Here is a 16,512-nt window from a genome sequence, read left to right on the forward strand (position 1 = left end):
TGAGAGACAGTGATATTTGGGAATTTTGATTGCGAGGAGTCGGTGTGATGGCGGTTTGTGGGGCTCTTGGCGTTTCAGACGGAGTGGAGAGCGAAAGAGGACCGCCCGCACAAATTACCTCACGTGCGTTACCTCAGTCGCTATGAAGAGCGACTCTACGCCATCTTGTACGCTTCCTGTGTGGTGACTTTGAGGCTCGACGACCACGAGGCTTGTAAAGGCCATTTCTGGATGCAAAGCTTATTGCTGGCATAAAGGGGGAATTTTCTTTTTTTTATCTTTCCCCTTGTCTGTTTTTGTGACTGAGTGGAGACGTCTCAAATTAGGATTTAGTTTTACCTCACCTCTCATTTTCACCTCTTTCATTTATTTTCATTAAACCATTGTTCTTGAATTGAATCTTTGAATATTGCCTAGAATTTTGGCTGTTTGCCTCAGACTTAAGACCGTCCGTCTATTCGTCCAAGGCTGGTGTTCATCGGCTGTGGACACGAAAATATATATAAATATATGTACATACACATATTTATACATGTGATTTGGGGGGGGGGCTGTGTTATGTTTGTAGGGGGGTAGATTTACCTGAGAACAAATAGAGCGTGTGCGAGTAATTAGCCCATCTCGATGTAATTATGTGGTCGACTCGGCACCCAGAGTTGTTGACCCGCAGTGCACAGGGTGTGTGTTAGCCACCACGGGGCAGTGAGTAAAAAAAAGTTTTGCAGTAGGTCAGGTATGGGAGCATACGCTGAAGGGCGCAGTGCTGCATCCACTTCCCGACGGTACTCCAGGGGCCTCTGTCTGGCCATCCCCCAGGATTCTTGTCCCATCGCCATCTCCTTGAGATGCTGATCAACCTGCTGCAACCATGAGGCACATGGTCAGCTCATTGGCCTCCTAATTCATGAGGCTCCCTTGCTGAGAGAAACTGGTGAGCAGGATCAGCATGAGGAACATGAGCCACATGTCCATGTAGCCACAGATGATACTGAGGGACGATGCAGGTAACAAATATCATTGGAGTCTATCTCAGCAACTGCTTGTTGGACACAGTCTGACCAGCGATAGCGAAGGATTCTCCGAAGAGACCTGACACCAATGGAAATAAGTCTCCATCTCAGATCCCTGGTCAGAGTCCAAGTCTCACATCCATAGAGCAAGACTGGAAGCACCAAGAACCTGAAGACTCAGACTTTCGTTCTCCTGCAAAGGTACCGACAGTGCCACGCCCCATGATCCAGTGAATCCACGACTCCCAAGGCCTGACCCAGACATCTATTAACCTCAGGTTCAAAGCCAGCGGAGACATGAATGTCACTGCCAAGGTTAGTGAATCTTGCCGTGACCTCAACATCCTCATCACAAACAGGTAAACACAAGATAGCAGCATCCAAGATGTCACTGAAAGCCTGCATCTTAGTTTTGACCCAGGAAACCCATAATCCCAGCGGCTCCAACTCCTCTTTTAGTGCCTCAAGGACCCCCATAAGGATATCCAGCGTTTCTGCAAAGATGACCACATCATCTGCGAAAGTAAAGGTCAGTGATCTCGAGATTCCCAAACGGTGCATGGCAGCTTTATCTCTCCAACATCCTCCCCAGAATCCAGTCTATACAACTGCTGAAAAGTGTAAGAGCCAGTACACATCCCTGACGAACTCCAGTAACAACTGGAAATAAGTCAGGGATTGATCAACACATCGCACAGCACTCTCAGTACTAGAGTGCAGTATAGTTCAGACATCAGATTGATCAGTTGTGGTGACACCCCACAAAGACCAAGAATCCTCCAGAGGGCATCCCAATTCACTGAATGGAATGCTTTGCAGAGATCAACATAAGCTGCAAGCAGCCCCTGCCAAAACTCTCATCTCTGTTCGGCGAGGACCCGAAGAGCAAGGATACAGTCAATCGTTGATGTCTTTGATGCCTTTGGTGTAAAGTCTGGCTGCTCTGTGCTCAAGCAGATGGTAACGAACCCGATCACGAATTACCCGAGCAAGGCTTTGCTCGGCACTGAGAGCAGCATCATCCCTCGGTAGTTGTTGCAGTCCTGGCGATCACCCTTCCCTTTCCAGAGAGGGACAACAAGGCCCCTCTTCCAGTCAGTTGGGATGATGACTGTGTTCCAAGCAGAGCACAGAATTGCATGCAATGACATGAGAACAGCATTTCCACCAGCATTGAGAAGTTCAGTATGGATGCCCCAGATCCCAGGAGCCTTACTCCATTTCAATCGGTTCACTGCAGCCTGTGTTACCACAAACAAAGGTGGATCACAGTTGATTGGTGGGTCAGCAGTCAGGATAATAACACCCCTGACATCCAACTCAACAGCTGGTGGGTCAGCCTGGTACATCCGCTCAGAGTAACTGGCCCAGTGGGACTTCACTTTGGACTCCTCTGGCAAGAGCCCACCATCCTCCACTTTAACTGCAGTACACCAAGGGACGGGCTTGGAAGAACGCAATGTGTGAATTCCCCTGTAAGCAGGACGAGAATCACCTGACCACAGGTGATGCTCTACCCCCTCATAGATTCCTCTCACATAGGCCTCCTTGTCAACCCTCAGTGCACGTACAGTTTTGCGCCTCAACTCCCTGAACAGCTCAGCTCTGCCATTAAGCCTGGACCTGCAACTCTGGTCAATGGTATCCAGAGTCCCTTGAGAGACAAAACTCTTCTTCGTCCTCTGGTGAGTTCCAAGACATTAACCGATAACATCAAGGATAGTTGTTTGGAAGGCACTCCACAACTCTTCAGGATTCCCCAAAGCACCGAGACCCCCAAAATCCCCACTCAGCCTGCTCGCAAACTCCTCAGCTACCCTCTCACCCATGAGCTTGCCAACATCCAGCATAGGCCTGGGTGGTACCATTATCCCAGATTGAAGCTGAAATGTCAGAGTTGCTACAACAAGCCTGTCATCAGTATTGAGAAACTGGGTACTCCTGTCGACCCTGCAGTTCTGGAGCATCCTCCCGTGACCACCAATGAGCACATGGTCAATCTCCTTTGCTACACCACCAGCATTGGAATCCCAATTCCAGCGATGAGACTGTGGGTGCTGGAACCATGAACCAGCCACCCTATGTCCACTTCTTGCAAAGTCAAGGAACTTAATGCTATTCTGTGTCACAGTTCCAGACCCATGGGGACCAACACACGTCTCATAATCATACCTATCAGCGCCAGTCGATGCATTGAAATACCCCAAGACTAGAAGTGTATCTCGTCTGGGGCACTGATCAACCACAGACTCGAGCGTGGCGTAGAATGCATCCTTCACGGTGAGATCACTCACCTCAGTCGGAGCATAGACAGAGACCAGGGAAATGACACCTAAGGAGTGACGAATCCTTAGTCTCATAATACGCTCGTTGACCGGTGTTACCTCAATTATCATTGGAGTCATCTTATTGGATACAGCTATGGCAACTCCTTGGGCATGGTAACCATCAGAGCAAGCATATCAAGAGTAGGTGTAACCACCTGCCATGATCTTGCCACTATCCGCATGGCCTTCCACAGATGGTCTGCTGATATGAATGGGTTCTCAGTTGGGGAAGGGAGCCCTGGGTACAATTTGGAATGGGTTACCTGAGGAGATTGGCTGCAGCAGGTGCTGTTAGTATTGAACAGGCACCACAGTGGTAATTGGATTTGTACTAAATTTACCTTTCCCAATTGTCATGAGTGGCCATGCCTTGGTATTGGGGGTATGCAGGTGAGTTGAGGAATTGGTGTGGGTGATGGCCAAGAGTGGCCATGGAAGCCAAGCATGTCAATCAGGTGAAAAGTGTTAAAATGTAATGTGTGATGCGTGTTGTGAATAAATAATTGTGTTTTGTTAGGGTGTTTGTGATTATATAGTGAAAGCAGATCATTGCAACATAGGTACCCAGTACCTGATATTGCAGGTGATGTAAAATTGAATGACAGTGGGGAGGGGGGGTCGTAACACTTGGGGTTTTGTTGGTGAGGAAGGTGTGTGTACATATGTGTGGATCAGCATCTGGAGGAACAGAGACTGCAGCCCCTCCTGAGGTAGCTCATCCCTGGCAGGCAGTGGTGTCTGGAGTTCGGGGGCCCGTCGGTGGAGGGTCTGGTTTTGGGTGTCGACCAATGGGTAGGGAGACCTTGCTGGCCTGGCGAGATGCCAGGAGTGCCTGTGTTGTGGAGATCCTCTCTGGTGGGACTTGCAGCAACGAGGCTGTTTCGCTGCTGTGGGTCAAGAATTTGAAGCAGGGAGGCAAAGAAATTGTAAGTCAGGTGGCTTGTTTAGAGCTGCGGGCACTACAGCCTGAAGCGCTCTGACCATCTTGTTTGCGCAGGACCTCCCTGCTGCCGAGTTTAGGGCCACACCTGCAGTGTGAAAAGATGAAGCCATGGCCTTGCAGAGAATATGATGGTTGTTGCTGTGTGTACATGAGGGAATGTTCCATTCGGTCCCGTGCAATTTGATTTGTGCTATGGAGGGTAGGTAGCCCATGAAATTGCATAGGTCATTTTGATATTGGGTATTTGGGCTCAGCTGACAATTGGAGCAGGTGGCATCCACTGTGGTCGTGGTCAAGTAGTGGGGTTTGATTGAATAATTTAAATTGTCAATAAGGTAGGCCTGGTTGTTGTTTTTGGAAACTATTCTCTCCCCACCCCCAGACATCAGAGCAAAGAGACAAGAGAGGACAACTGTACATAAGAATTGTACATTTTTGAATCTTGTTTGGAACTGTGAGGGTAGTACAGTAAGGAGAATAGGTAAGTTAGCTACGGCTCACTTCTCATAGCCCCTCCTGATTTATTTTGTTGAGGTTAATTAGGTGTGAGTCTGTAAGTGTTAGGGCTGGAGCTGTTGCCCCTGTAGTGAACCTTGCAGGAGCTGTGGTTCCAGTGTGTGTGTGTGGGGGGGGGGGGGTTGTGTTTCATTTGTAGGTGGGTAGATATTGCCTTCAAACAGATAGAAATGTATCGAATAGTGTGGTCCATGTACGAGTAGTTAGCCAATTTCGATGTAATTAAGTCGGGAAACGTAGCTTAAGGATTGTCTTGTTTAAATGTGTACCATACAGATGATGGTGGTGGTGATAATTAAATAGGGTTTAAGATTAAGGAACTCATACGTACAAACTCATGTAATGTCCTTGGGTGAGGTTCCAAGGTGGAGCCTTAGCAAATATCCAAGAAAGAGAGAGAGGGACAGTCTTTGGAATGAGCGTCATTGTCCAGGAGAAAAGGGGAGGAGCTTTGATTGCCTCCTGAGGGGCGGAGTTTCATCACCCCTAGAGGGGAGCAGCTTTTGGAATCGTGTTCTCACGAGAGGGACGGGAGAGTGGGGATCTCACCAGAAAAACCGGAGAGTTGAGAATTGCCTCAATGGGAATCGGTTTTGTTTTCCTCCTGCTTGTGTCTGGTCCGTGTGCCCTGCTTCATTGTTCCTGCCTTCTCCCTGTTCATTGCCTGCTCACCTGCTTCATCCCTCCTGCCCGTGGACCTGCTCTCTCTCGTCGTCCACCAGCAGAGCTAAGGCCCACCCGGTTCTCTCGTTCCCTCTCCCCATCTGTGAACAAATCTGGTGTGGGGTGCTATAGATTTCATCGTCTATTGTATATAATTATTTATTGGATTCCCATTTTCCCCCCTATTCCGTTGTCGTATCCCTTCGTCATGATTCTACCATCCCCTGGTTATTTATTTGTTGGACAATAAATCCCCATTTTAAAAGAGGTAAGAGCCTCGTGTGTTTCTCTGATCCACCACGTACAGAGCCGCCATTATTCAAACTCAGTCCAAGGGGGTTAAAGGCTGTTCAGTCCATCTGTTCAGTGGCCGATGTTCATCGGCCCTTAACACGACATTATGTATGTATGTAGTCATGGATTTTTAAGGGTGAAGATGGGAGTGTAGGGATGGTGTTTTTTTGACTGTGATGTAGATTGATTAACTTTGATGTCATGTCTGTAATACCACACCATACTTTCTCAAAGGAACAGTACAGTCGTACAATATCACACATTACTCACTCCTTTGGGCCTTTCACCATCGTGCCTCCAGCAATATAGAAATACAAAAACTGTCAGTTCGGATAAAATGGAGTAACAAACAACGAGGAGCTATCAACACATCATATGCACAGGGAGAAAAGGAGTGAATAAATTTGAAGAAAAGAATGGAAGATGGGAATATTTTGAAGAGCATTGAGTGGATGGTGGTAAGTGAAGAGGATGGGAAGAAAAGGGAAGGATGATTGGAATAAGATCAGAGAATAAAAATAAATGGAATGTATTGGGCATACAATGGGGGAACGGTAAAATTCGGTCATATTCGTGTCGGCGTTATATGGATGGTCACTAAATCTACATGTATTCTGTACTACCCCCATCTTATTGGCTTTTTGCTCCCTCATTGCAGCAATATTTCCATGCGGGAGGAAGTGGCCTCAAGAAAACGTTCCTGGAGAAGAGTCCAGAGCAGCAGTCTCTGAAACACGCCCTCTCGCTGTACACACAGCCAACAGACACACTCATCAAGAGCTTCATGCAAACGCAGACTTCACAGGGTACGGAACGGCTCCAACATGGCCGTGATATTTCCAATGTGCAATTTCCACATTTTTACATTCTTTTTATTTTATGAACATACAAAGGATAACAAAGACAATAGTATAGATCGACTGAGACAGTCATGTATAAAATCCACCAACTTGGTAACTTATTCATGGATCTGCACACGTTAATTTGTCTTATGTACAACGTACCATTTGAATGTTGAGCTAACATTGTCGTTTGCATTCACTTGGTATTTGGACATTAAAGTTCTCTTTTTCATCCTCTTCTTTCCCATCTTTTCAAAGCTTTCAAGTTCGGAACTTGATTTAATCTTCATTTCTTCAGCAGACCCAGGAGGCTCAATACAAGATGACATTCAATTACCATATTCTAATTTTCTGGTTGGCATGTTTAGTGTTCCCATTTGAACATGGGCCCTTGTTGCTGGGATCTTAGTTTGAAATTCATTATAACTATGCTGATTTTATGCTGTCTACTCGTGTCCTTGTAGTTCATAAAAAGCAGTACAATGGCGCACCTTTTAATTGCATATCATATGTGCAATCTCCTTGATGAGCTTAAGACAGTTAAAAACAAGAGCGAGAATTGATTTACAATATATGTCCTCAACCAATATGATATTTTTTAAGTCCAAAAAGGGCATAACTGTGAAAAATAGACACAATGCCCTAAAAAACTCGAACTTGCTCTGTAACTTATCATAATAAAGCCATGCACCAAGATTCAGTTGAATATGTTATAGGGTTGAGGAAAAAGTTTGAAAAACCACAGGTGGGTCAGTCGGATGGATGGACAGATAGATGGAGGGCAAACCCATGGTCCCATCCGGTGAAACCAGAAGGAGACTCATAACAAATTTCAATATTTCTGTGTCCCATGTAAGAACGAGACAAAAGGCTTGAGAGGGATGAAAACGATCACTGCAAACTTTGAATGCACAGCATGCACTACACAGGCAATATTGCTGTACAATGAATCACTGTATTACGTAGAACATGTTAAAATACCTTACAACCTCCAAACTTTCTATGCATTCACAGATTCTGGCATCTTTAATGTGTCCTAAAAACCTGCTCTGCTGCTCTTGCTCACCCTCTGTCTGTTCTATTCACCCTCTCATTTGCTCAAGGTAATCTGTTGTCTGCTTGGAAATCAGCAAATATTACTGCTATGCATAAAAAGGTGCAAAAACAGATCCCTGCAACTACAGGCCAATCAGCCTTCTCCCAATCCTAAGCAAGGTCATGGAATCCATCATCGGTTCCGACATTAAATCCTTCTTCTCCAATGGCTTGATTTCTGATCATCAATTTGGATTCAGACCAGATCACTATACCCTGGACAAGCTGCTTCTGCTTTCCCAACAATGGATGGAGATCCTCAATACCAGACATGTAATCAGAGCCATATCCCTTGACATATCACAAGCTTTCAATACTGTCTGGCATCCCGCACTGCTCACCAAACTTTTGTCTTATGGTATCCAAGGCAATCTCCACTCATGGCTTTCGAACTTCCTCTACTGTCACAGTCAATGTGTGGCTCTTAATGTCTCTCTCTCTCATCTCCTCTTCCTGTCCAGGCTGGAGTTCCTCAAGGCAGCATTCTGGGCCCTGTGCTGTTTCTGGTTTTCATCAATGATCTCTCTGACTCTCTGGAAAATCCTCTTTATCTCTTTGCTGATAACTCCACCCTCTGCCTCTCATCCCTCAGATCGGCAAGTAGCAGCCTCTTCACCCTCTGCAGACCTGGATAAAATCACAAGCTGGTCCAACACTTGAAACGTATCTTTCAATCCTGACAAATCTCACACTCTCACTATGTCTTTCCGAAAGGACCATCTGGAAAACCCTCCCATCTACTTTCTCAATCCTCTTGAAGAAGTCCTTTCATTCAGGCTTTTGGGCCTCACAATATCTGCCATGATCTTTCCTGGGAAAACTACATTTCCAAGCTGGCCTCCAAACTGAGCATCCTCCATCATGCAAAGTCCTTCCTTGGTACACCTGAGCTCCTGACCACATACAAAGCTTTCGTCCATGGCCTGATGGAGTACTGCTCTCCCCTCTGGGCTGGTGCTCCCGCCTCACACCTTTCTCGGCTTCACACTGTGGAAACCAAGGCTTTTAGGATCATTGGTATCTCCCGTGGTGAGGCTAAGCGTTTGGGTCGCTCACTCTCTCACTGTCGGCAGGTCGATGGTCTTTCTGTCTTCTCCCATCTCCTCTCTGGCCTCACCCCCCATGCTCTGTCTATGATCTGTCCCCCCCCTCCCCTCTGTATTATTTCTGCACGGTGCTCAAGGTCCGTCAGCAACCCCCTTCTGGTGAAACTACCAAAATCAAGATCACTGCTCACCTTCACTCTTTCATTCCTCTGTTTTTCCCACCTCTGGAACAAACTCCCACACTGTCTTCAATCCCACTCTTCCTTCCAGGTCTTCAAAACAGCTGTTTACCACCATCTCTTATCTTCCCCCATCCAAATCGTCGATCTTTTCCACCCCCGCTAATCCACCCCAAACCCACCTCCTTAAAATTCCTTACTTTCTTTCCTGAAAGTCCCTGCAATGTCCATCTTGTATACCCCGTGTTCCCCTCCCTATCCTTCTCCCTTCCACAGATCTCCTCATGTCTTTGTTCCCCCACTGTTTTGTGCTTCCCTCTCCCACCCCTCTTTTCTCCTGCTCCCTTTGTTATACATTCTGTGTGTTAGCTCTTATACGAGCCTCGACATTGTATACAAAAAAAATAACCAAGGTGGGGACTCGGATCGTGTTTTACAAGGAATACGGAAAGAAGAATAGCATTTATGAGGCAAAGAGAAATCTGTAAATAAAAATAATACAACACAAAAACGAAGTTTCAAATTTTTGACAGTAACCACTGTGTATGCTGCATACTCTACACATGCAATATTTGGCTCTAAATCATGGAAAGTCACCAAAGTCATTGCACAGAAACTAAAATCCTTTATTACCCCACTCACGATGCGAAAAGTGGGGTGAAGCAATTGGTTCAGTTTGGCTGTCTGTCTGTCTGTATGTCTGTTTGTCTGCAGATGGCAGTCTATGATCGAGGAACCAGTTGATTTCAATTCAATATTACAATTTGAACACTGTCATACACAAATCAAACCGAGAATCGGAACACGAAGTGCAGTTTAGCAGTACTTTGCCTCTGAATTTTACAAATTGTGGGGAATCTCCTCCTGATCGCGCACGCAAAGAAAGGAATGCGATTGTTTTTATTTGTCTGCCTGTATGGCAGTGAAACAAAATTGAAAATCATTCCAAACAGGAAGCTTCCTGTTTTAGGAACATCGTGAAGGACATAAACAATAGGTACGAATAACTACTGTAATGTATTAAAACAAGGTGGTGCAAAAGACGCTGCATCAACGGTGGTAAACCCGAAAAAAAAATTCCCCTACAGCCTTTAAAACTTTATTTAATTTAATTGAATTATACACTTGAATACTGTAGAACACAAACCACCTTGCCACTTCCAAAACCTCCAGTTTTGCAGTACTTGGGCAAAATTTTACACCATTTTGACCAATCAAATGTGTTGCTCGCACATTCAGCGTTGAGGAATATCGACATTCACACAAAATGGCGGCTCATAGGAAATATAGAATTTGTTCGGAAACGAAAAGCAAAGGTTTAAAAGACCCTTCCCATGTCCTTTTTCTCAAGACTGTGCGGGATAAGGTGTTCTTTGAACTCGTTATTTTGTGCAAAAATATTTTGTGATTATTCTTGCCAGATAGAGTGAGCAAGAACGAGGTAGAATTGAAGGACTGCAAAGAAAAACATCATGGAGGAAATTAAAATCAGGAGGTGAAGATTGATTGGGTATGTACTGTGTATGGAAAACAACATCGCAAAATGAGCGATACACTGGAATCCTGAAGGTGGAACGAGGGTTGCACAACATACATGGACTCAGTGGCGTACAGTATAAAAGGAGCTGAGGGAGCTAGAAACCACCTGGACGGCGATCAGTCAGTGGGCCCAAAACAGACAAAAGTGCCGTGACTCCAACAGGAGGCTCCATAAGCCATCAGGCATGACAGGATCGTAAACAAGAAGCAAATCCTACGTGCACTTCACATGCAATTCGACCGCCGTGTATCCCACACATGCGAGGCAGACAAGTCGGTGTGCACAAACATAAACATGACCACACGGAATAGCATTATCCTGCAGTTGTGTATTTGGAATGATGTGTCAGAAAAACATTTTAATTGTACGTTTCTGCACACGACAAGCAATTCCATGGAGGGCGTTAAAGCCACCACACTTGTTATGTTTGAATATGCTAATTGGGTACACTAGTATTCAAAAGAGACTTCCTTTTACAAAGCATTGCACTGTGATAACTAACTCAGGAATTGTTCTCATAATGATGCAATGCAGCACTTTGTTCCATCTTGCACAATGAGGAAATAACTGTTTGTGACAAAGTATATCCTTTCCTTTGCTCGAATCATAAAATAATTTACAAATGCTTCTTCTCTATTTCACAAGGAAAGAGGCTATTTGAGAGCTGGTAGAATGGTAAAATGCACATTACGTTTAAGACTTTAGGGGCACTAGGACAGACAGATAAATGGCAGGTGGTGCAAGAACATTAACCTGGGTTAATGGTTGTTGCAGAACTTGAATTTGTGATAATTCAGTAATACAAGTCAGCTATTAATCAGTCAATAGGCCAGAACTAAGGCACCGTATAAATAACATTGTACTGTACGTGACATTGTTAGAATTTTTTATTTTTATCGACTCTGGCCATACACCACATCAGGCTCTTCCCACCTTTTCTCATACTTTTATCAAATCATTTCTTACTTTTAAATTTCCTCCTGCTCCAACTGGATTTGGAGTCGATTCCAATGATCATTGACAAGTTCAAGTACAATTGAAGCACACTTGTGACCTGATTTTAGATTGTGACTGCAATTGACCCGGGGTCTGCCTTCCACGACACGTTTCTATTATCCTCTCCCCTTCCCTTAATTTTCCTCACCCCAAGTATATGTAATGGGTTTTCACTTTTCTTTCATGTTTCCACAAATTTATATTCAAACCGGGGCTGGCAGGATAGCAAAGAGGTACGCACACTCACCTCGAAGCTGTGCAGCCTGGGTTCAAATCCCGAACCAGCTATAAATGGTCTGCCCGGTGATTCGCAGGCAGGGTGATTCATCAATGTGTGTTCCGTCCCTTGGATCGATGTTAAGCCAGGGGACCAAACTGCGAGCATTTGTTGGTGGATGTTAAATATCCCACCATACCTTTCCTCTCTATCGAGTGCAGCCGGTGGCTGCTGGTTGCATCATTGGTTGGGACGCAGCTATGCCGCTGATGCAGAGTCCCCCTTACCAGTACACTGGTACTCATTTTTTCGACCTCAGAAGGATAACAGGCTGGCTGAGTCAACCTCCTGGTGTATATTAATTCAGTGGCCAACGAGGCTTGAACTCAGGACCCCAGGATCCCAAGCCACCACCCTAACCACTAAGCCAACACCAGGCTACAGTAATGTGGGCTAATACTATAACTGGCTTATGAATGAAGAAAACCCAAGGAAAAAGACAGAAGATGAAGTTGTAAATCTAGGGACAACTAGCATGAATTTGGAAGAGATAAGAACAGCATTGAAAGGAATGAAAAATGGCAAAACAGTGGGACCTGATGAGATACAAGTGGAAGTATGGACCTGCTTCGGTGAATATGGGATTTGGTTCTTGAATAAGCTATTCAACAGTGTTATGATCAGAGGAAATTCCAAGGGCATGGAGGCAAAGTCTTCTGATGCCATTATTTAAAGGAAAGAGCGATGTCCAAGGATGCAAAAACTACCAAGAAATTAAATTCCTCCCACGTACCTTTAAAATATGGAAGAGAGTTATAGATCAGAGATTGAGAAAAAATAGTGGAAATCCATGAAGGTCAATTTGGATTCATGCCCGGAAGAAGCACCAGGGATTCCCTTTTTGTTTTGAGAAAAGTGATGGAAAAATACAGGGAAGGTCAAAGTGACAAAGTTTTTTATATTCATTGATATAGAGAACGCTGATGATTGGGTACCTCGGGGGGAAGTCTGGGGATGTTCAATAATTCGTTGAGTCCCTGAGAAGTTTATACGGCTATTACATGACATGTACAAGGAGTGCCAGACAATGAATAGTAAGAAGCAGTGTGGGAGAGAGTGAGGGTTTTGAAGTTAAAGTTGGATCGCACCAAAGATCAGCACTGAGCCTCTTCCTCTTCCTGATTGTTATGGATGTTCCAACTGAGCAACTGAGAGAGGAAGTGCCATGGCCAATGATGTTTGCAGATGGCATTGAGCTATGTGGTGGGGATGATGAGAATATGACTGAAGATCTTGAGCAATGGAGGAAAAGCACTGGAAGATAGGGGTATGAAGATCAGTAGACCAAAGTCTCAATATCTGGATTGTCTGTTTGAGCCTCGGGAAGATGATCAGGCTGAACGTGTAAAGATTATGGGTGAAGATCTGGAGAAAATGAGGAACTTCAAGTACCTGGGGTCAGTGGTGGCATAAGATGGAAATAGGGAAATAGAAATTAAGCAAGGGATTAGTTCTGGTTGGAATAATTGGAAGAAGTGCAGTGAAGTGTTGTGTGATAGAAAAGTCCCGCTGAAACTGAAAGGAAGACTTTACAAAGACAGCCGTGATACCGGCATTGCTATATAGTACGGAAACTTGGCAACATCAAAGAAAGAGAAACAAAACTGGATATAAATGAGATGCAGATGCTGAGATGGATGTGTGGAGTGACAAGAAAAGACAATATTAGGAGCCAGTATAACAGGGGGTCAGTCAGGATTGTGGAAGCATCAAAGAAAGTAGGCGAGAAGATATTGAAGTGGTTTGGTCATCTGATTGAAGAAAGTAGCCGAGAAGAGATTGAATTGGTTTGGTCATTTCATGAGGAGAGTATGTGGTGAGGCAAGTGATGGAGATGGGACTGCTAGGAAGAAGGAGAGGAGGAAGGATGAAAACTAGATGGAAGGATGGGGTGACGAGAGAATTACAAGTTGGGGAATTGGAAAAAGGATGGGTGATTGACCGGAGAAGATGAAGAAGGGTGATCAACCAACATTGTGGCGACCCCAGGTAAAAATGGGAGAAGCCGAAAGAAAAAGATGTAAAGATTGGCATTCCCATCAGCGAAGTGATGGTCTTATTTGCAAGAACAAAAATAAAAAAAATCGGACCACTGGACCTGCAGCTTATCTGGGCCCTGGCCTGATGATGTAACCAAAATTTGGGAACATTCTGACTGGTGGGTCTTGAGAGGAAGGTTTTTGAAGGCATTTACGTGCCCAAACATTTACGAAGTCCATCATTTTGACCCACTTCCGGTAATGTGATCAGCATGGCCTCCGCAATTTAACATGAGGACCCTGTCCTAATGTTGTAACCCAAATTTGGTAGCATTCTGACTGGTGGGTCTGGAGAATAACATTTTTGAAAGAATTTACGCGATTTTCCCAAAAGTTAACTTCGTCCGCCATTTTGACACACTTGTGCTCATGTAATTGGCATGACTTCAGCAATTTAATTAACATCCCTACCCTGGCCTGATGTTGCAACCCAAATTTGGTGGCACTCTAACTGGTAGATCAGGAGAAGAAGATTTTGGGAGGAATTTGCATGACCGCCATTTTGGCACACTTCCGGTCACGTGATCAGCATGGCCTCCACAATTTAACATCAGGACCTTATCCTAATGTTGTAACCCAAATGTGGTGGCATTCTGACTGGTGGGTGTGGCAAAAAAGATTTTTGAAGGAATTTACTAAGTTGGCCATTTTGACCTACTTAGTCACGTGACCAGAACGAACCTTGCAATCCCCGTTACCAGTTAGGAGAGGAACATTGCTGCCAAATTTTAGCCGGATCGGCCCAGTGGTTTGGCAGGACAACTCGAAATAGGAGACAGAAGGACAGATGGACGGACCGGATGGACAGAACTTATTTGAAATTTAAATTCTAAATAAGCTAAAAAAAATACATCGATAAAAGCTGAAATTAGAAAGAACAGCAAAGATTAAAAAGTGTCAGGATCCATTAACCCCGCTCGCCTCCAATGGTGGCTATTTTCATTGAATGGGGGGTTAAAGGAGGGGATATGATTGAGGTTATTTTCAATATTAAAAGAAATCTGCAAAGTATATGCATGTAGACGTTTTGAAGTTATTTCAAATTTGTGTACTGGAAAATACTTCTTGAATATAAAGAAATCGACATCAATGATTTGACCTTTTTTGGTTGGTAAATTAAAACGGTTTGCCAGAGATTGCAGTAAGAGTATTTACAATTGATTGGTTTTGAAGTGAATTAGATGTGGAGGCACAGTAAGAAGAAATGTATCAAATTAAGGAATTTGAAGGGGTGCTCATGAGAGGGAGAACAGGGGTGAGTATGTACGCTTCTTCTCCGTGTGTGATTTGTCGTTTCTCTTTTCCCTCTTCGGAGGTACACCTTGGACTATTCCAAAGCTTTCCCCCACCACAAACCCTCCTTTACATGTGACTTCTCCCCATCCTTGAATTCCATGAGGCTACTACCATTGTATCTTGCTGTTGAGCTCGTTTTGTGTGTACCCTGATTTCAAATAGACATTCCATTTTTTTCTCCCTTGCAGGTAAAGGAAAGGAATCTGTGGGAGAGCTCTCTATCCACATTGATCTTATTACACATCCGGGCACGGGTGAACGGAAAATCACCGTCAAGGGTGAGAAATGCTGCTCGCTGCTTGGGCAATGCAACTCTTGTTTATCTTACCACCCCACTCCCAATGCATTTTTATTTTGTTTTAAAACGACTGGCGCCAATTAAAGGTATTTTGGGAGCCTCTTGGTACAAATGTGAATCCAACAGAATTGCACCCTTCATTGTCTTAATTCTCTGCAGAGCCTTTAAATGCAAGAATCACCGTTAACATTGCCAATGTCGATTTCTTGCATTACAGTTTAGTTTAGTGTAGCAACTGTCAATGCATTCACTTCCATCATGTCTGGATTTTCAATGCAGATGACTTGCCTCGTCACCGTCCTGTAATCATGGTTGATACCTGCGGTTAATTTTACAAAAATAAACTTCTTCTGTTCTTGCATTTAACTTTTTTTTATCCCACCACATGTCGTTGTGGTTCCTTTGTGGCCTGATATAGCATTTGCTGTTTCAATTAACTCCTATTCTCGTGGATGAACAGAGAGGAAGACAGTTTGTCCAAGGTGCCACCATTGCTGATTCATCTGTGTTCTTGTTTTACAGTCAATAACTGGTTCTAGTCCTTGCTGTTTTTAATGGAGCATGTTTCATTTCCAACTATTTCATGTCAGAGCCAGATCCTGGAAGGGGTTGGTAGGGGGAAGACAGGTGGATGGATCATGAAAAGCAGAGGCAGAATCAACTTTTCAAAATTCTAGATCCACCTGTGCTTTGCACGAGAGAGCCACTCATAATTAATTATTCCCTTTGCTTATTTGGTATATTTGTTATGGTTTTTTGTTTTTTTCTTTTAAGGAGTAAAGCTCATGAAAGAGCATGTTGAAGTGAATGATGAAACATGATAGTTGCTTTAAAAGAAAAAGGGTGGGAAAAGTGTTATTCTTGGAAAATGAGTCAAGCCCAAAACAGAAACACTTTCTTTCTTTTTTTTTCGGTCTATTAAATACGGAACCTTCAAGGTTAATTTTTGTGCAAATGTCATAATGATTATGATGGTGGTTGGTGGTGGTTGAGCTCAATATTCTTGACAGAGTGTCGAGACACTTATAAGCCGTGAAAGTTTCTGTGGCTCGAAGTGATCCTGGACAGGTCACCACTGTTTACAGGGTGGAGAAATCTCTGTTGAACTGCCAAGGTAATCAAACCCATCCAGTGATGACAATACAAGGGTT

General features: G+C 44.2%; 1 protein-coding gene and 1 long non-coding RNA gene across 3 annotated transcripts in view; one reads left to right on the forward strand and one right to left on the reverse strand.

Annotated features, from left to right (window-relative positions):
• Nucleotides 1–16,512, forward strand: part of LOC147016015 (protein unc-13 homolog B-like) — a 1,009,527-nt gene that overhangs the window by 985,161 nt on the left and 7,854 nt on the right. For both annotated transcript variants that reach the window (XM_085848698.1, XM_085848699.1), the window contains 2 exons: nt 6,412–6,559; nt 15,252–15,341. In XM_085848698.1, coding sequence (XP_085704824.1) covers nt 6,412–6,559; nt 15,252–15,341 — 238 coding nt within the window. The remainder of the gene's footprint in view (nt 1–6,411; nt 6,560–15,251; nt 15,342–16,512) is intronic.
• The window catches only part of LOC147016019 (uncharacterized), a 114,415-nt gene that overhangs the window by 78,182 nt on the left and 19,721 nt on the right, over nt 1–16,512 (reverse strand). The gene's annotated exons all lie outside the window — the stretch shown is intronic.

This window comes from Eptatretus burgeri, chromosome 12 (genome assembly GCF_056783735.1).
Source record: "Eptatretus burgeri isolate ZD-2024b chromosome 12, Ebu_testis_v1, whole genome shotgun sequence".
Lineage (NCBI taxonomy): Eukaryota > Metazoa > Chordata > Myxini > Myxiniformes > Myxinidae > Eptatretus > Eptatretus burgeri.